The sequence below is a fragment of the Pseudoliparis swirei genome, chromosome 14, assembly GCF_029220125.1.
Source record: "Pseudoliparis swirei isolate HS2019 ecotype Mariana Trench chromosome 14, NWPU_hadal_v1, whole genome shotgun sequence".
In the NCBI taxonomy this organism is placed as follows: domain Eukaryota; kingdom Metazoa; phylum Chordata; class Actinopteri; order Perciformes; family Liparidae; genus Pseudoliparis; species Pseudoliparis swirei.
The window spans coordinates 9,026,764-9,047,414 of record NC_079401.1 but is presented as its reverse complement, the minus strand read 5'-3'; the positions used below and the strand labels follow the sequence as shown (position 1 = coordinate 9,047,414).

The 20,651-nt window shown below is 44.0% G+C and overlaps 1 protein-coding gene across 1 annotated transcript; it reads right to left on the bottom strand.

The window, feature by feature from the left end:
- Positions 1-278: 278 nt before the first annotated feature.
- LOC130204588 (neuronal membrane glycoprotein M6-b-like) lies at positions 279-19,640 on the bottom strand. Its single transcript, XM_056431416.1, has 7 exons — positions 19,538-19,640; positions 5,517-5,703; positions 4,852-5,011; positions 4,578-4,746; positions 3,541-3,614; positions 3,394-3,459; positions 279-2,527 (listed from the first exon to the last, which is right to left on the bottom strand). The coding sequence occupies exons 1-7, from the start codon at positions 19,605-19,607 to the stop codon at positions 2,375-2,377; spliced, it is 879 nt and encodes a 292-aa protein (XP_056287391.1). The 5' UTR covers positions 19,608-19,640; the 3' UTR covers positions 279-2,374.
- Between the last annotated feature and the right edge of the window lie 1,011 nt (positions 19,641-20,651).

The window sequence follows — 20,651 nt, the reverse complement described above, 5'->3', positions numbered from 1 at the left end:
TATTTAGTAGCGTTACAATTCATTTGGTAACTGCTTGATGTTGAGATGTATAAACACATTATTTTATGTTTTTAAGGATTGATTTAAGAAAACTTTCTTCTTGCATGGGAGGAATACTTGACCTTCCCTGTCTGATATGAGTTTATTTATTACATATCTTTGGGTGTAATGAAAAATTTTGATTTTAACTCAAATAAATAATAGGTATAGATCCAGCTCTACATGTTTGTTACCATAAACAGGGAGTACACACAAGAACGAGGCGAGAGACAACGGCGTCACGATAAGAAAAAATATCGGTTTTACTAGAGAAGGTTACAAAAATCATCACTATATAGGAGTCATAGAACTATTTCCAACTTTTAAAAAATCAAACCATAAACACCTACAAGGGACCACAATGCCATCAAAGTACAATGGAGATTTCTTTAGAAAAGGGGGGCGTGGAAGGGGGCAAACACTGCCTACCATATTTGTATCGATTGACTACACATCACCTGAAAAACTGCAAAGACACAGTCTTGTCTCCTTCATGCAAATAACGAGGAAACGACAACACCCTGACACGCATCGTCTTATAGGAATTTGAAGTTTGCCTTTTACATCAACCCGGTGGCAAAGCACGAATATATATCAAACATAACACACATGGCAATATAGTCCTTTTTTATACAGAGTAGACAGCTGCACACATGGACGATACTGACATGCTTCATCTCATCAAACTTCAAATTTGTTGTCTTCTTCAGTGGTATTTTTATTTGAGGGTAATCTAACCGGTGATAATCAATATAGAATATGTAGCCCATGATTATTCAACAAAATCTGTCTTATAAAATGAACGTATGAAAATTCCTGACTAGTTTTATTCAGAGTGTAAACATCCAAAACAGTCTCTGTGGCTCATGAGAGAGGCGTGGCGCCAACAATTAAAAAAGAAAAAGAAAGGTGACTTCAGTTTGAGTCGGTCAACAAGAAATAAAATAGCACAAACAAGTTCCATGAAATCATAATTACTGAATCACAATAATTCAACTGGCTAAAACTGATAAAACATTAAAAATCTATTTTTTGTATTTTTTTTAAATTTATGTATACGTCACAAGCACCTTAACCCATCGTGTCATAGCATAACTGCACTGTATCCCTCTCACGACATATTTAAAATGTTACATTACAATTATTATATCAAATACAGAACTAGTATTTGAGTGCTAAACACATATCTCAAAGGGTACATTTACACATATCTGTGGAAGAGAAAAGAAAGAAAGAAAAGCAATAGAAGAAGAACGTGGCGGAGCACTGATCGTGATCTCCACGTGTCCGAGAGGCGGCGTGAACCGAGATCCTTCGCGGCGTTTCGGATATTTACAGGTAAACTTCATTCACAAAAAGGAGGAATTTTAGAAAAATTATAGAAACCTTTTTTAAATTTTTTTTAATGTGTAATTAAAATCTGGTTCATGTTTAGATGGTTGAAGAACACAACTGGCTAAAGTCCAATTTTGGTTTGATACCTGAGGTGTGTGTGCGAGTGTGTGTGTGTGTGTGTGTTAAAAGACCACGATACACACTTAGTCACGTTCTTGCCAAGAGTTACATCACACTCCGGACCCTTGACATGAAAGCAAATAAATAAATAAAAGTTTGCTCCACCTCTGGTCTCTAATAAATGCTGAATACCTTCGCAGAAAGATAAACTCTGATCATGTAGATGGAGAATAATCCTTGATACCACATGATTTTAGTCTATATGTTTCCATCACAGGGGGGTGGGGGGCATTTGTGTGTTTGAGGGATTCTCCCTTATTCTTTTTTGTTCGGTAATAGTGCAACAACGTATCGAGCATTAGCAATAAAAAGTCAAAAATGGAGAAGAAAGTGAAGGAGGGAAGAAAAAAAGAAAATAATGAGCGCAAGAAGATCGTAACAGAACCTGGCATACTTTTCAGAGAGCATTAAAAAAAACAAAAAAACATTCGTACACATTCGCACAATATATTCATATTCATATATATGCATATAAAACACCAAAAAACTGAGGAAGTTGGCCGCTGCCCGAAGCAGACAGTGAACAATGTTTTTTTTCTTTTCTTTCTTGTTTTTTTTAGGAGCTCTTGTGTCGAGAGGCTGTGATCGGGGCGCGAGGCCGTCGCAGCCGGGCCGCGTTCACGAGCCCCCCCCCCCCCAAAAAAAGCACGCGCGAGGATGTACCGGCCCTCGCGCTCTGAGGCATCTGCCTCCGTCCGGGCTACCGAAAGTGACCGAGGTGGTTTGTTTTCAACGGAGGAGAAGTGGGGTGGGGGTGTTGCGGGGTGAGGGGTGGTGGGGGAGGGGATGGGTGGCGGCGGCGTGAGAGGAGCGCTTGTCCCTATGAGTAGGAGGACGAGTTCTGGCCCTCCTTGGAGCGCGCCTCGGCCTCCAGGTCCTGGTCGTCCTTGGTCTTGATGTCCTGGTACTCGTGCGTGGACACGGCGCTCTTCAGGTAGGCCCAGTTGGCCCCCAAAATCATCAGGTAGTGGATCTGAAGAGAGAGACCGACAGTTACAGGAAACAGTGTGCAGAGGCGGCCCATCTCCGTGAGGCAAAAAGTGCCATGGATGGAAACTGCTTACCCACAATGCAGTGCGCACAAGAAATGGTGGAGCAGCTGGAAATGATTGGATGATTGTGAAACAGCTCCAGAAAAACAAAACAAGAACTATATATCTTTTTTTTGGTTGGTTTCACCGCTATCCACTTATTATTTTAATATTTTGCGTCTGCGAGCTCCGTTTCTTCTTTGCAATGCATTGTGGGACAATGAGAAGACAGTCGTTATTTTCTGTGCTGTCTTTTAGCGTCCCCGATTGAGTCATTTGAGCCGATTCTAGGGAAAGCGGCACTCAAATCAGCTCTGATGAAGAGTTTTTGAATGGAGAAGATAACGGCAAATTAAATGTGTCATGTTTCACACAATTCAGGTTTTAATTTGAGCGTAAAAGAAACCGGTGAAATCCCCCGACGGATGAAAATGACCTAAAACAAAAGATTTAAACACACAAAGACATTTAATTATCTCCTCCCACCTACTCGATAAGATATCTGGGGAACCTCATCGTACAGTGAGGGCATTTCAGATCATCCGAAGCAACATCTGCTTCTTCTTCTTCTTTTTTTAGCATCTCCCGTTTCCCGGGACTTAAAACGAGGCCGCCCGCCTCCACACAGGAAAAACGCTGACCTTGTCTACACACACTCGCGCAGCAGAGCCAAGGCCGCGGGGCTGTACTTCAACTCCGTAGGACGGCACGCCGACAAGCGTGTGAGAGGCGGGGGTTGCCACGGCAACGGGCAAACGCGCCATGGCAACGTGCCGTTATCAGCCGGGAACGCGGCGGGCGGGCTTACCAGGGCGATGACGGTGGCGCCGGCGCCGGCGAACGCGACGATGTAGAGGTGGTAGGACAGGTAGAACTGTGGAAGGGAAGGAAACAGTCAGAGAGGGAAGGAAAGGAGGCACCAGATTATAAAAAGGAAAGGTCGGCTTCCTCTCACCTCGCTGGTGTTGCAGATGTCTCCCAGTGTGGCTCCGCAAGCTTTTCCCGGGGTGGCGTTCCAGGGAATTATACCTTTAGGATCAGAGGGATGAAAAGTCAGAGGAGTCGAGACAAGAGACTAGGAGACAAGGTCTCTCCTCCCCCGAGGCCGTGTGATCGAAATATTAATATTTCCCCACACGAAATGAGATAAAACCGGGAAGTCATCAGAAAGCCCTTCACTCCGATAATAATTTAATGGCTGCCAGTAATTGGGGTGAATATTTCATGCAGTGGAGTGAAGCCAGTGAAGCAGATGTGATGCTCGTCCTACTTTGTTCACGGGCCAGCTGTCCTTCAAATGTGGGTCACGGACCCCACGGATCAAACTGATACGCGATGACCGCAGAGCGCCACGCGCTCCATCAGCCACGCCCTCAGTCCTCTTTATCTTATGACCTCTTCCTTTAGAGGAAAGGAGATTTAAACCGGACTTGGACGTGTGATGTTTAGGGTGCATGGAGGAGAGTAAAGCCTGTTAGGTTAGTTTGCAAAGGGTTTATATATATATATATATTTTTGCTATGTGTGTTATTGCCGGCATGTTTTGAGCTCGCTTGCCTTGCTCAGAGGAATTTTTCCTAAACTTTGAAACCTGCGATCTGAATCTTTTTTTTACGCCTCTATAATTATGGTTTGGCAGCAAATATATATATTCTTTCTTTAAGCGGGGGGATATTATGATTCATGATATGAACAAAATGTCAGGGAAGTCGTCTTTACAGGAGAAAATGTTTGCATTGTGTGTTTCTGCAAACCACGGACACGTGGTGTGTGTGTGTGAGGTTGAGGGTGCATGATGGGTAACACACAGGACTTACATTTAGTTATTCCGTTCTCACTTTACTCCAAATCATGATTTCTTTTCTTCTAACCATAACCACTTAGCGTATTTATAAAACCGTATTTTTGAAGATTTTTTTTGGTGCCATTTCAAGAGTTTCACATTTTTTGCGATAATATTGAGAATCGCAGGACGTCGGTGGCACCACCCACCGTACTGCCTCACGTCCACACAGATGGAGTCGGGCGAGGTGATGTTGCCGTCCGGAGACTTCATGGCAGCGCAGGTATTCCACATGTTGAAGAAGAGGAACACCGGGATCGCCGAGAAGCCGAAGATAGCGAGGAAGGCCAGAGCGAGGACGTAGGTCAGGAACATGAACTGAGGAGGGAGGGAAGGAGACATTTATAGTGTGTCAACGGAGTGTGCATGGGGGTCAGTGGCTGCGGGGATCTGCAGCAGCTGTTGGCGAGCGCGCAGACGTACGAAGGCGGTGATGCAGCGGCCGCAGACGGTGGTCTTGAAGTCGCTCTGCAGCTCCTTCTTGATGGCGCTGGTGGTGTAAAAGCCCTCGGCCAGCAGGACGATGGCGTAGACGAAGAAGAAGGAGGCGACGCCGTAGATGATGTCCTGAAGGATCTCGATGCTGAGCGCGGGGGAGGAGAGAAAGGACCGCGTTCGGAATAGGTTTCTGGATATGCACACATGTCATCAGTCAGGCTTTTATCCAGCCGTCATAATTGCATGGTTTTAATTATTATTGCATATTATTTAGTCTGATTCTATACAGTGTTTTTATGCTGTGGTGGTTTAAGTATATATATACATATTTTTATTTATTCAGTGTTGTATTTTATTTGTTATTTTCTGAACATAATATGACGGCCATAAGTCTCTTTAGTATCTCTCCATTTGTGTCCTTTGTGTCAATGATTTGTAATTCCCTTTGAATTGTATGAGTTTGAAAGGTGCTAAATTAATTCACAGATCATGGCGGATCATGTGGGTGGCGCAGCTTCAAGGCTTTCTCCTCAAACTATGAACGGTCTCCATCAATGATTCACCGTGCCTTGTTAAGTCTTGTTATAGTCTGCATGTGACATGTCCGCTGTCGTCACGCCAACCCCGACTGAACCCCACCGAGGACTTACACCGTGGCGAGGGTGGCGTGGTCCGTGGCCACCCTAGAGAAGTGGTTTTCCAGCATTGTCAGGGTGCCGGTCAGTGCCACGTGGCCGCAGCCGCAGAACAGGGCCACGCCGGAGAAGCAGAGGATGGTGGCCACCAGCGAGGCGTAGGGCACCCCGCCCAGACACTTGATGCAGCACTCGAAGCATCCTGCAGGGGGAGACAGAGAGAGCGGCGTTATGATGCCGGCTGTGGCGTAACTCGCTGTTATGGCTCGAAAGAAATGCTTTATGCTGTCAGCAAACAGCGACAACACTTCTCCCCGTCAGGCGCTCCAAGCGGCTAATCACGGCCTCTTTCACAGCTGCTCGGAGCTTACGAAATAATAGATGCTGTGCTACATGCTCACATCGTACTCTGCTCAAGAAATGGCGAAATCTCCCTTTTATCTCAAAACGAACCTCTCAAACGCCTTTTTTTTCTTTCTTCTTCATTTGATTCATGATTAACTGACAAGCTAAATCTATTATTTTAAAATAAAAGACATCCGTCAGGGCACCAGAGAGGTGTTTTTTTTCCGGTTGCGAGTCGCGATTCTAAAATACTGAAGGTGTCTTTAGTGTTGAAAGAGGGAATAAGACGGGTGTTTTCATTTATAATTGGTCAAAATGTAATGCAAACGATATAAAATAGGCCACGAGAAACAGAAAGAGGCTCAAAGTGTCCTCGCGCAGCTTGCATTGCATTCTCATCTTTCTCCTTTTTCACAACTTCAAAATGATGACGAACGACGTGCAATCATCCCCTCGCGCTTGAGCGTGTCTCTACAGAGCGATGATGGTGATGAATTAGTAAATGTGTTTCCCCATTAACGGCTCGGGACGCATCCCGGCGAGAGGATGAAGGAACGATAACGCGTTGCACTGAGCACACGCGTTGCATCTTATATAATAGACGGTAAAAATAGCTCCTCTGGCAAAGCATGAAGTTACTCTGGGAGGAAAAAGAAGAAGAAAAAAAAATGAACGAAATTAGTCTTGTGTGTGCCACTTTGTTGTTTCCATGACAACCTGCTTCAATTGGCAACACCGAAGTATCATTAATTTATGTTCAGAAATCTGAACGTGCTTGTAAAGCCCAGAATACACAATCGACCTTCGGGCTCAAAGCGTTACACGTTGTAGTTTAAAAGAGTCGAGTGAGGTCAGCCCCTCGGACTGCAGTCGAAAGGTGAGTGACAGCTGAACGAAGAAGGCTGAGGGCCTCAAATACGTCGCCTTCAAGAATCGTGGGCACTGTGATAATTATGACTCACTCCTTTATATACATTATATTCACGTGATTGGCAGCAATAATGCTTTTATAACCAGATTTCACAAGTCTCCGTCTTATGGTTATTACGAAGCAGCTGGTTATTTACATAAACTGTCATGAATAATTTGTAAAGCTTCTCTGTTTCTATATGGAATCATATATGCATTTATTTCTTTCTCTCATAATCCAACAGTCTTGTTGAGGTTTCTGACCTCAGTGTGAGGTTGTGAGCCGGCACATGACAACCCCTCCGCTTCATGTACGAGTGAATAAAATAAATCTACGATGCAGCTGCCCTCCTCCTGCCACCCGTCCTGAAGACGTTGCGTAACGAAGCGGAGGCTCGTTGCATAACAGATCCAAATCCTATTAATGTTAATGAAGGGAGCGGGCTGATGGAGAGGTGGAGCTGAGGAGGCTGGATGGCTCTAAAATCTGAGCCGAGAAGCAGGCCTCGGTGTGTGTGTGTGTGTGTGTGTGGGGGGGGGGGGGGGGCTGCAATGGACTCACTGGTCGATACCATGAGGACCGGGAGGCTGTTTAAAAGCTGCTCTGCTCCATCCTGCTATGAAAGATCAATCTCCCCATGTAATTTAACATGTTAGCCTTCCTGTAGCTGTTATTCAGAGAAGAGAACCCCCCCCCCCCCCCCCCGTGCTATGTGGTAATCCTGCTTTTTAAAATGCAAATCAAGAATTTCCAGGTGGGAAGGAGTCCATTTGCTCCATCTGTTTCCACAGACTTTTCAGTTTTAGAGCCCTCGACTGATATTTAAAGCGCATATAATTCCTGCTGTTAACTCCATCTTCTCTCCGGCCCCCTCATGAAGTCCCAGGTTTCCTTTAAGCACCGAGGGGGGGGGGGGGGGGGTTCTCTCATCCGGTCCGCCTGTGGCTGTACGACCGTTTGTCAGCCTCACTTTATAAAGTGCTGCTAATGGGAAACAGACAGGCCGGAGTGGTCAGCTCCGGCCCTAATGGAAATCAATGGACTATTCATTAGAGCACAATTTAGGAGGGCACACCGAGGCCCGGCCCGTCGCTCTGGGTTTATACCTCGCTGCATCTCGCCGACCTCTTCGCCGCTCTCTCTCGATGAAATATGGCGGCGTGCCCACGCTGCTCTTACAGTGAACCAGCTGGAGTTAATCGCCCAGGCGATACGTCGCGCTCCCGTTGCGATGCCGCGCCGTACGCCATCTCCACCGCCGCGCGCCCGGGATGATGTATCGCTTCGGGAACACTCCACAGGTTGCAGATTTGGGAACGTCTGAGAAAACTGAGCTGCGCTTTTAAATTGTAAAAGCTTGTTTTTCCACTGATGTGTGTGTGTGTGTGTGTGTGTGTGTGTGTGTGTGTGTGTGTATCCTGCAGGACGAAAACCACGAAAATGTCCCCGCTGTTCAAATTAGGATTTCTCAATTCGTAGCTGAGCGAGTTGGGCGGATCGATGCTCGCTCCGTGTTTGTGTTTCACTGAGACGAGAGGAAGAGAGGCAGATTAAGAACGAGTGAGGAGGAACGACGGTGTGTACGAGAGAGGTGAGCGGAGAGGAAGACGAAGAGCCAGAGATCGATAGAGAGAGAGAGCGGCGCAAGGGAAGAGGAGAAGGAGTTGAAGAGAGACGCGCAGCGAGCGAGGAAGAACAGAAAAAAGAACAGAGAGAGAGAGAGACGGTGTAAGCAGGAAAAGAGAAATGGCGCTTAGCCCCGGGGCCGGCAAATAGCAGTTGCCATAGCAACTTGTTACCCACGACCCAGTTCAGCGACGGCGTGGAGTCGTACGCAGACGCTTCACGCATGCACACATGCATCGATGCGGAGTGATGCAACCTTGATTAAAGAAAACAACAACGAAAGAACACTAGACCGCGAGTGGTATATGAACCGAAAATTCAACAACCGAGGTGATGAGGAGGAATATGGAAAGAGGAAGATGCAAAGTTATCCATAATCTGCTCTTAAGGGTTTAAGAAGTACGACAGACAGATATTCTTTTGTTTGACATGAAAGAGAGATAGATGGAGGAGAGGAAAAGATTAAGAGGAAGTGTTCACCCTGAGGGGATGCTTTGTCGATTTGGGCGACCGAAATGTGACGATAACTTTCATAACTTTTGCAAAAACGTTAAGATCAAAACACGGACAACCCCGTGGTAGAGACCTGTCAATCAGCTTGTAGCCCCGCCCCTAAGCATCCCCTGCTTTACGGTCTGTTTGACTCTAAATGAGTGGAGTTGAAGCTGAAAGACGCAAAGAAAGCTCAGTTAACCCGAGAACTGCAGGATCTGAAAGCAATTCTGTGTGTATTCGCATTAGTCATCCACTATTAATATAAAAATACAGTTTATAGACGCACAGAGTTTAAATCTTCTTCTGTATTTGATGACGGGGCGGCCTTATGCAACATTACACAACTACAGGAAGTTATTGAAGGTCCAAGGTCCCCATATGTTTTGCGTCTTTCTGCACAAAGTAGAAGTCTGTGTGATTAAAAAAAAAACACACCCTCGACAGCAGCACAATAGCCCACACAGTGAACACAAAAGGGCCTTTCATTCCAAGACATCCCATTGGACAAGAGAACATGTCAGGCTCTCTGATTGGCTGCACAGAGTATGTCTGTTTGCTGAGGTCCTCTGTAATTATTCTCCGCATCCCGTCAATCACCTGTCACCCGACATGAAATAATTCCTTCAAACACATGTGACATCATTGTCACATTACAAGTTTGCACATGCAAATATGCGTGAAAAATAACTATTATTCTCTTTCAGCAGCAGTTTTCATCTGTTATCTCGAAGATAACTTCGATTTAAATAGACACTGAGAGAAGATGACACCGAGAGTCGTAATAATTTGCTATAAACTCTACGACCCAGTGGCGCCGCGTGATTATCGCCAACTGTCTGTCCGCACAGGGCATCTGTGAATATTTCAGCGGCCGGTCTGCTCCCTGCCTGCAGCTGTAGTCCAATCTAGAAGTGCTGTATTCATTATGGGGCAATTTCCTCACAGTGCATTGAGGGCGAGTTGAGGAGGACTTCAGAGAGAGAGAGAGAGAGCGAGAGAGAGAGGTGAAGCAGAAAGAGATGAAAGGATGATGGAAGGCTGCGTCTGAGATGAAAAATAAGTGTTTCTCTTGCCGACAGGCTTTTTTGTTGAAACTCTTCTCCCAGTAAAGAGAGTTTTGTTTCTCTTTAAACTGAAGTCTGTCTTTCCTCTGCTCCTGAGCCTCACTCCTCGAAACCCGTGACATAATCAGCTTGTAGGAAGTAGGACTGACACTTCCTCTTATACGTAACGTGATAAGATAGTGACTTATCACGAGCATGTCTTTATTTTCTGCAGCAAAATAGTGCTCGGAGAGCGCCGTCAGTTTGAGTCTTGTTCCACCAAAAATGTTAAATGGCTCCTCTGGCCAGCACTGAATGGACTCGGCTGGTGACGCAACCGACTTGGCTGTAAAGTCCCTCTCCCTGGGATGTCAAAGAAGTGGCTGTGTGTGATTATGGAGATGGACTTTGCAGCAGCCTCAGGGCTCCACGCCGACACACAGGTCTTTATTATGAACACTCGCCATCCATCGGGGAGATAAGAGACCAATTTCAAGAGGAATACGGGGCTGAGTGTTTATAACTCAACTCTACGACCGCCACTCATCGATGTCACACACGATGCGCTTAATCGGCGTCGGGCCGTGGATGAGAGGAGCAGATGATTGGGGCATCGGTGGGTGATGGAGGGAGGCCAGAGGAGCTTGGCATCGCTCAGGGACGCGCTGCTATTCGTACACCCGGGGTTCAGACACAGATGAGCCGTTGGATGGCGAACGCATCGTGGGAGGAGCTTGTGCTTCCGTTTCCAAATGTTTGTAATCTGTTGCTTCACGGGGCTTTGTGGTTATTTCAGGCTTTTTTTCTCATATCATAGTCAAAGAAAATGCGTGTAATAATTCCCGGAAGATTCCCCGCGTCTCGTTTCTGTCACACCAAAGCCAAAGATATTAAATCTGCTGTGATATAAAAGAGAAAAGCAGCAAATCGTCACCTTTGAGAAGCGTGGACTCGTAGATGAACTAGAGCTAGATGAATTAACACATTCATCCGTAACACCCTCTTGCTCAATGCACTCAGGGCTCCGCCAATCACAGGCACGCCCCCTCGACCAGCACGCACGGTGCCACACTGTGATTGACAGCCACTTCCAGTGTTGCCAGGTCCGCGGTTTTCCCGCGGAATTGGGCTACTTTTGAAGTGTTGCCGCTGGTTGAATTTTTTGTCCGCTGGTTCGGGTAGACCTATTTTGCATGCAAATTACATGACTATCTTTAAATAAAAATCCATATTTTAAATGAAATAATTTATTTATGCCCAAATCCTAGCAAACTGACTCCAGATCAGCACGTACACGCCGACACATCCGCGCACAGGTGAGCACACTCTCACTAGCACCCCCCCCCCCCTCAATTATATGCAGCACCTCAAGGCACCTTTGTTTTCTCTTTTAATTCGTATTAATACTGTAGGCCAATCACTTTTATTTCATTGGGCCTAATGTGGTAAAAAAAACACTGTTAAATGACTGAGACAGTTATTTTGTATTAAGTTAAGTATTAAAAGGGACTTTTGTACTACTGCTTGATTTGAAGGCCTGTTGCCCTGTTGATTGCAATAAATAGGTCTACAACATATGTTTATTGAGTTTGACTGTTCAGTACTGTTCATTACATTAAAAAAGCAGACATAAAAGTAACTTAAAAGTTACTTTCCCTAGTAACTAATTACTTTTGATATACAGTAACTAGTAAAGTAATTAAATTACTTTTAAAAGAAGTAACTAGTAACTGTAACTAATTACTAATTTTCAGTAACTTGCCCAACACTGATTATTATTCAGCTAAAGTTCTTTCATTCTGACATTTGTTTTATGAACGTTCGAGTGGAGAAGTTCATTTAAATATGAATGTGTGGGGACTGAATAGGAACACGACATATGTGCACACCGAAATAGATGCAACGGACGCAGACTTTCCCCTGAACCACTCCTGATCACTGACACGTAAACAAAGACAAGTACACACACACACACACACACACACACACACTCATATCCAGATGGAGGCCGACAGCAGGCTTTGGGCAAATGGCTTCAAATGAGGAACACATGAGCCTCTCCCTGTGTGATGGCTTTCACATGCTCCCTCAACCTCACACACCTCCAGGGCGAGAGGAGAATAGGCGAAGGCTGTGTGTATGAGTGTGTTTGTGTATGAGTGTCTTTGTGTGTGTGTGTGTGTGTGTGGGGGGAGAAGAGATGAGCTCAGGAATCAGAAAAAGACAGAAAATAGCCGAGGAGACGAGATGAGAGGAAACAAAAAGGCAGATTGTGGCGGGTTTAATGTGCAACGAATCAATCAAAAAGTGAGCTCTGCAGGCGGAGGAAGACGCTTTAGTGTTTTCAGAGCGGGCAATGGCAGATTCACGAGTGTAAATAATGTTTTAAAAGGGGTGCAACATTTCAGTTCTGCCGTTTTTAAAAAATCCTTGCATGCAAACCCGAAGAGAGTTACTGGATATGACGTTGGACCTGGACCACACCTGCAGAAAGGATTTGTTTAGTCCAGGACTGAAGGAAGACGGGATCATGTTCTTGCAGGACTTTGTAGGAAAATGAAAAATGAAGTTTTTCCGTGGAGCTTCTTGAAGGAGACGCCATGTTGGAAACATGTCTGTTGTGTGGGAGCCTTTTTTATGTCGCGTTTGAAAAACTACCACGGAGAGAGATAAAAACTGGAGGGAGCCGAAGTGAGAGGTGGTTATGTGTAACAAAGACAAGTAGGAGACGGCTGCCAGTAACTGCAAGTGTACACATTTGAGTGTGTGTGGGTGTGTGTGAGGGAGAAGCAGCAGCACAAGGATGGTTAGTCCACATATCAGCTGCTATTCCTGTCAGCTCTCCCACTGGTGGGAGAACGCTCTGGTCCTGGACTGACATTAAAAGTGGGAAAATAGTGAGCAAACAATCTGATACTTTGGTCCGTTGAACATTTAAGTGGCCGAAAAATAAAGCAAATTAAAAAGTCACCAAAGATCATCCATATATCTACTTTAATTTGAGTGTGTGTGTGTGTGTGTGTGTAGGTTACGGTGATGCATTTTCTAAAGTTATCACAACACAGCTGATTTAAAGTGACTTCATGCTACCTCTCACTTCTTAAAGAAGCTTCTGAGGGTGTGTGTGTGTGTGTGTGTGGCAGTAAAGTGGATTACCAGGCATAATAAAACCGAAAGCGGTTAACAAGTTCACAGCAGAAGTCACCACCGTATTATCATATTTACTGTACACTTGGTGAGGAATATTGTATAAATACACTACCGTTCAAAAGTTTGGGATCACCCAGACAATTTCGTGTCTTCCATGAAAAATCACACTTTTATTTATCAAATGAATATAAAATGTAGTCAAGACATTGACAAGGTTAGAAATAATGATTAATATTTGAAGTATTAATTTTGTTCTACAAACTTCAAGCTCAAAGGAAGACCAGTTGTATAGCTTATATCACCAGCATAACTGTTTTCAGCTGTGCTAACATAATTGCACGGGTTTTCTAATCAGACATTAGTCTTCTAAGGCGATTAGCAAACACAATGTACCATCAGAACACTGGAGTGATAGTTGCTGTAAAAGGGCCTCTATACACCTCTGGAGATATTTCATTAGAAACCAGACACTTCCACCTAGAATAGTCATTTACCACATTAACAATGTAGAGGGTGTATTTCTGATTAATTTAATGTTATCTTTATTGAAAAAACAGTGCTTTTCTTTGAAAAATAAAGTCATTTCTAAGTGATCCCAAACTTTTGAACGGTAGTGTACGTGTCGGTAATTTACAGCGCATGTTTTCAGTTCGACCGCCACAACATTATTTATTTATGACACCGGCAGCAATGATCCATTAAGGATTTAAAATGTTAACACAACACAAGTTATGCTTGTAGGTCAAGATGGAGGACCGGTGTTATATATTTATATATTATATATTTATCAGTAGCACAGACTAAATGTCAGGCTTTATTATTTTATTTAAAGTACTCCATGCACTGGGTCGAGCCCACGTGGTTAATTTGGTTTTATGTCGGATAAAATGTCAGGAAATAGTGAAACATCACCATCACATTTTCCAGAGGAAGAATCAGAGGAAAAATCTTATCTGCTCATTTTGTCTGACCACAGTTCAAATCCCAACGATATTCAATATTCTGTTATGATTATTTGCTTTGGAGACCCAAATATATTTTTTAAATATCCAGTTTTTCAATCCAAAGAGCAAAAATTAGAACACTTTTTCTACTTTTGTGCGACAAAAAGGGTTTTACTATATTTCCTGCTTCACATTTGGAGGTTGGGTACATATTACATTATTAATCAACTCATTGTTTCAGCTCTAAGCAACAAATCCAATCAAATAATGAGCGAACCAGACATGAACTAGATATGTTCTTGAAGCAGTGACCCAGTAAACCGTCTTCACAACCAATCACTGCAGGCGTGTACACTCTAAAAGAAAAAAAGTTGAGTCAACTTTAAAAAGTGAGGCAACCAGCTGCAAAGCCTTTTTGAGTTCACTCAACTAAGGGCTAATGTGTTGTGTCAACTTATGATAAGTTCACTCAAAGTGATATCTTAAGTTTGTCAAACGTAACATTACTATTCAGACATACTTATGTATTAAAGTTAACACGACTTAAAATATTGCATTTGATAGTTACATCTACTCATGTACTTAAGTTCAGAATACTTAAAATATTAAATTGGAGAAACTTAATTTAAAAAAAATATATACACTTTTATTAATCCCCAAGGGGAAATTAGTTCTCTGCATTTAACCCATCCTTAGTTATTAAGGAGCAGTGGTCTGCAGTGATGCGCCCGGGAAGCAGCTGGGGGTTCAGTGCCTTGCTCAAGGACACTTCGACTTGCAACTAATGGGGAGAGCGGGGATCGAACCTACAACCTTGGGGTTGCAGGACGGCCCTGTTACCCCACTGAGCTACAGCCGCCCTTTAAATTGTGTGTTCTTGTAGATGTAAAACATACATCAACAGCACTTAACATTTTTTGTTGAGAAATGTTTTGTTGAGAGAACTTACTTTTAACTTAAAATGTTTTGTTGAGAGAACTTACTTTTAACTTAAAATGTTAAAAAGTTGTGCTGGACGTATACGGCATTCTGCAGAAACACTTAAGGTGGCGTGGACCGGCACGAAAAAGTGGTAGACGGATATTCTTCTCTCTTCTTCTGCTTTTACGGCGGTTGGCGGTTTTCTCTCTCTCTCTCTCTCTTTATTGAACATTTATTGTGAACAGACAGACATTCAGCAGGTTAAGATTAAGATTTAGGTATAAAAAGTAGACGTCAATCAAATGAAATCTGAAAAACTAAGGTATCTAAATATAATAAACAAACAATGGTATCAAAAACCAATGTATTTTAAACAGGGGCTAAAGAAAATATTTTTATATTATTTAAAATATAAGATTAAAGTAGTATATATATATGTATTTATACATATGTATTTACATATATATATGTATTTATATATATATATATATACATATGTGTGTGTGTTTACTGACATACATGCGCAGTGGCCTTAGTTACCTCAGCAGATGCCCAAACCACAATATTAAGTTTTCTCAACTTAACATGTTAAGTGGATTCCACTCTTTATTAATGAAATTGACATTTTGAGTTCGTTCAACTTTTTTCAAAGGCATTTGTTGACTCAACTTAAAAAAATGTGTTAGGACAACAAATTTGAAGTTGGGCTTTTTAGAGTGTACATGTGAAACCGAGCATCGCGACTCAAAGCTATTTTAGAGGCAAACACTTATGTCTGTTTGTAACTGGTTAGCTTAGCTTAGCATAAAGACTGGAAGCAGGGGGAAACAGCTAGCATGGCTCAGTCCAGTTACCATATATTGTCTGTAATACGTATGAAAAATATTTGTTTCTATTTCTAGGGCTGGTTGCCGAGCAACTGGTGCCAATCCTCTCATCAAATTCCTAGCAAGGAAGCCAAAAAGCGTGTTCCCCAAACTATTGCTCTCCTTTACTTGGTTTTAAACACGGCGGGAGACATGTTTTCATTACCTCTACGGCACAGAATCTTAATATCCTCACGGATATTTTGTCTGAAAAAAAAGACAACCGTGAACGGCTGACGAAGAGGAACTCTCTTTGTGCTTCGGAGGCTGCAGCGACGCAGGACACCTGCACCCCTCCAGACGATGATGTCGTCTTTTACGCTCTTGATCTGAACATCATAAGCAAAGCTGGCGACGCGTTATGCAAGAGACCCCCCCCCACCCCCCCACACACACACACACACACAAAGGATGGCAGCAATGTTAACAGCATTTTCATTTGGAACGAAGGGCAAACGAAGAGGACCTTGAAATGCACTCAGCAAACTGCTTTGAGAGCCAATTCAGGGGCCACATTACAGTTTAAAATATTCAAAAGGTCACATGGGTTTCTACTTTCTCTGATCAAACCGTCGCATACTCATGAAATCAGATATAATCGTGTACCTCGGAGAGTGGAGCTGATGTCTCGTTATCCGAGTCCCGAGCGCGGCGTTTACCTCCACAGACTCACAGATTAGAGATTATAGGACGCAATCAAGCAAAAAGATCACTCCGCACCAGCAGACACCGCTCGGATTACAAACCCGGCCGGTGTTCTGTGCTCACTTTACAGTTTGTAATTACTTTTCAGCTCCATATGATGCAATCAAGAACATAGACTGTTTACAGCTAATCAACATGCTCTTTATATCTCGTACCTGATGATGTACAGTTATAAAGTTGCATTAAATCACACTTGTGTAGCGAGAAGGGACTCAGTTTATATTTCTTTATGAAAGATTTTGCTAATAATTGTGGTTTAAACAAACGAGACATAACCTGAACGCTGTCGTTTTCACAGAAACCCCAAAAGTTTGAAACTACCCCGTTAATGCATACATATTATATATTAATAATATTAATACAAATTGGTGGTCAAATTGTGTAATGACACACATTTTAGCCATTGTTCGACTAAAATATCGTGTTTCTTGGTCCATATATTGCTGGGCATATTTATGTAATTTTTATAAGCCAATTAAAAGGAGACACATTATTCATCAGTGCAGCTTTAAAACCCAATCCTTTGCATTTTAGCCTCAACACCTTATAAAAACGACTTTGAGGTTGACAAATTTTGCACGAAGCTGATACATCTGGCTCCACTTGGCTTTACACATTTAAATACTCCAGACAAGAACGAGCTCAGATGTTGCAGTAAATCCAAAACGGGATCATTTCCAACGGAGAAATAAAATATGAGCATTTATTCCGAAAACTTCTGCCTCCGGAAACCAAGAAACGTGCTGAAGCGCAGCAGGTGATGAATCTCTGGCGCGCTTCGGCTCGCCCCCCCCCGCGCACTTACAGCCTCTTAACGGATGCTGTAAGCTTATGGTCACATTCCAGATGTCAGAGGCACACACAAATGATTACACCGACAAATAGGCCATCCTCCAACCCAGTCTATTTGGGTTTTGCTTGTGTGTGTGTGTGTGTGTTTGTGGGGAGACTGTTGCGCAACATCCCACCTCGAGCCGTCCAGGCCGGAGATGTTGAGCTGGGTGATAATTCCACTCCTCCAACTTAAAAAGGTGATTAAGGAATTCAAAATAGTTAATTACTAACTATAAATATGGCCGCCCTCCTGCTCATCTGTCCTCGGGGAATTCAAACAGATTCCCCCACTCCGCCAATTGAAGCTGCATCATGAAGGCTCTCGTTGGACACTGGCCTGTGTGTAGCAGCATCGCCTCCGGAGAGGATGATGTAATGTCTTTTTAAAACACAGCCCACTCTTCTGCACCGTATCCGTCTCAGACTGTGACCCAGCGATACTACTGTGGCACGGCCACAAACACATGTAAGATTGAGATAGTAATTTGTGTTTGGTAAATCTGCAAATCTCCTACTTTTCCAAAAAATTATACTTGAGCTAAAAATCAGAATATTTCCTCGAGAAATGTTTATATTTTGTAAAGGTGGAGCTAAAAATGTGAACATTTCCCCCAAAATTGTTTTTTTAAATTAAAAAATAGCAACATTTTGTCATCCTGGATGGAGCCAATATGAACATTTGCCGACAAAATAGTAACGTTTCTTTCTAGTTGCTTCAAAAATAGCAACATTTTGGAATACTGGAGCCCAAATCTGACTGTCTCCCACCAAAATATTAACATTTATTTTATACTTGCTTGCAAAATGGTTACTTTTTGTAACGTTCAAGCAACAAATTTGAATATTTCCTCCCCTAAAATTGTCATGATGTTAAATCACCGGAAGAAAAATATTTTCAAACACAACCCCTTCATTTTAACCCAACTACCCACATGCAACTGGAGAAAGACTGCAGTATAAGGAGGACTAAAGCAGGAGAAACACTGGATGTTGCTAAGGTGTGTGTGTTTGTGTAAAGCCCCCCACCCCCCTAGGCCCATGCACTCTGATATCAACTACCCACCTCTCTACAGCAACAAGGCGAACAGCAGAGGAGCTGCAGCCCTGAGTGAGACGCTGGCTGAACATCTCCCAGCGTGAACATTCATCTTCTGTATTATGCATCAGAAGAAGAGCAACACACGGTGGGGGATGTGTTCATATTCAAGATGATAGTGATAAACTAACAACGCCAAACCCAAGGATGACATTTTACTACCAAGCCACAATGAAAACAAATCACATCCACTCACACACTGTGCAGAGAGAGCAACAGTTTGATTGGATGAAATCGATTATTTCAAGGCTGTTTTTTTTTTGGTGTGCACGAAACACTACTTACATCTACATTATGTTTTCATGCACACTCAGCATCGTGCTTCAAGGAGCGTGTTGCATGGACACACAGAGCAGTGCATGTGTGCACCAGAGGCTCTATTAACATGTCTGCGCGGTTGTAACTGGTGGGCACATCCATCAATGGCGAGCCGAGAGCACCGCTGCTCGCTTTCTTCTCGCAGCCTCCACCGCGCCGCCGCGCCGCCGCGCCGCCGCGCGTCCACTGGCCACTTGGCTGATATTGATCGACGCGGCTGCGGCGGGAGGAGCGCGAAGCTGCATGTTGCTCCTCCACAACCTGGCGGGGGGAAACGATGCAACGCCTGCGCCTCCGCGTTATCAGCCGCTCAGTCGGCAGAGCGATGTGCACATTATGGCGCAGCAATCTACAAGCAAATTGGGCTTTCATGCATGCACCATAAAACCAGAGTGTGCAGTTTCCACCGCGCCTCAACCCCCCCCCCCCTCCCACCCACCATGCCTTCAAATCCCCCTTTTGATGGCGCCAAAATAACGCGGAAATAAGGCAAATTGCGCTCGGGATTGCGGGAATAATCTCGGTCATCCGCAGCAGAGAGACCGTTTAACGCTTTCCAAATCGCCCTGGAATAGGTGAGAGGCCAGAGGGCGGGGGAGCGAGGGAGGTGTGTGTGTGTGTGTGTGGAGGGGGTGGGGTGGGGGGAAGCATCGCTATTGTCTCGCGTACAAGCGAGAAGCCATTGCAAGTAGGTTAAACCGCTCAGACTGGCGCAGACGCGAATGTCTCCAGAAGGAAAAGAAGGGGGAAAACGCGCAAATGTCAGCGGCTGACTGAGCGTACCTTTGCTGTCTTGTCCCTCCTCCTGAGTCTCCTCCGCGTTGGACTCCATGGCCGGCTTTGTCCCATCCATTATTATAGAGGAAGATAGTCTCCTTGTGGCACTTGTACCTTACAGTCTGTGGATGGTGGAGCCTATCCTGGTGACTCTCTCTCTCTCTCTCTCTCTCTCTCTCTCTCTCTCTCTCTCTCTCTCTCTCTCTCTCTCTCTCTCTCTCTCTCTCTCTCTCTCTCTCTCTCTCTCTCTCTCTCTCTCTCTCGCCTCCTCCCCGTTAAAACTTAGCCCTGTCTCTCTATCTATATTAACAATCCAGTTTCATGATGCAAAGGCACTGTCCGATTGGATTTATTTCGCACATGCGGGATTAGCAGCCCCAAATGATGCCAGATAGCGTTTCTGTTTGCCCCTAACCCCTCTCTTGACTGGAGAAAATGATGCTCATTCACTTCATTCCTGTCATTTTGTGTCATTGATGGCTTCCTCGTGTCTGCTGGTCTGCAGGTGAAAAGCACTGATGTGGTTCATCATGCTTTGCTTTGGTGAAGCAGAGGAGGATATGAAGAAAAATGGTACAGGACATCTAAATATGCAAACTCATGAGTAACCATGCATGCATGAACACACACAACCACACACTCACCGCCCACTCTCCATCTGGTGAGTTGAGAGAGTCAGAGAGGGAAGATAGAAGGCGAAGGGAGGGAAATAAAACATAGTGTGCTTGAAGAGATTGTGAGATAAAAGGACTCATTGCGTTCTTTAGTTTTCTGTCCCACGTCAAAATGGTCCGTGCAACACCGATCAACACTTTGAGATGTATTCTTTCAGCATCCAATCAGCAGTGAGGATGTTTAAGTCAAAACAAGCCAGTTCCGATGCTGTTCAGATATTATTCCCATTAGAATAAACACACAGAGGAGGATGCTCAGTTTCCTATAGCCTTGTGACATGTTTCTAGTGGTTATTACACCCCTATTACTTCTTCAATACACTTCCCTTGTTTCCCCTTGAAGAAAAAACTGCTCCACTTGAATTGATTTGACTTTGATTGGATCACCTTTGACCAATCAGAGCTTCTTATATGCTAAAGAGCTACGTGTCTGGCTTTATTTAAGA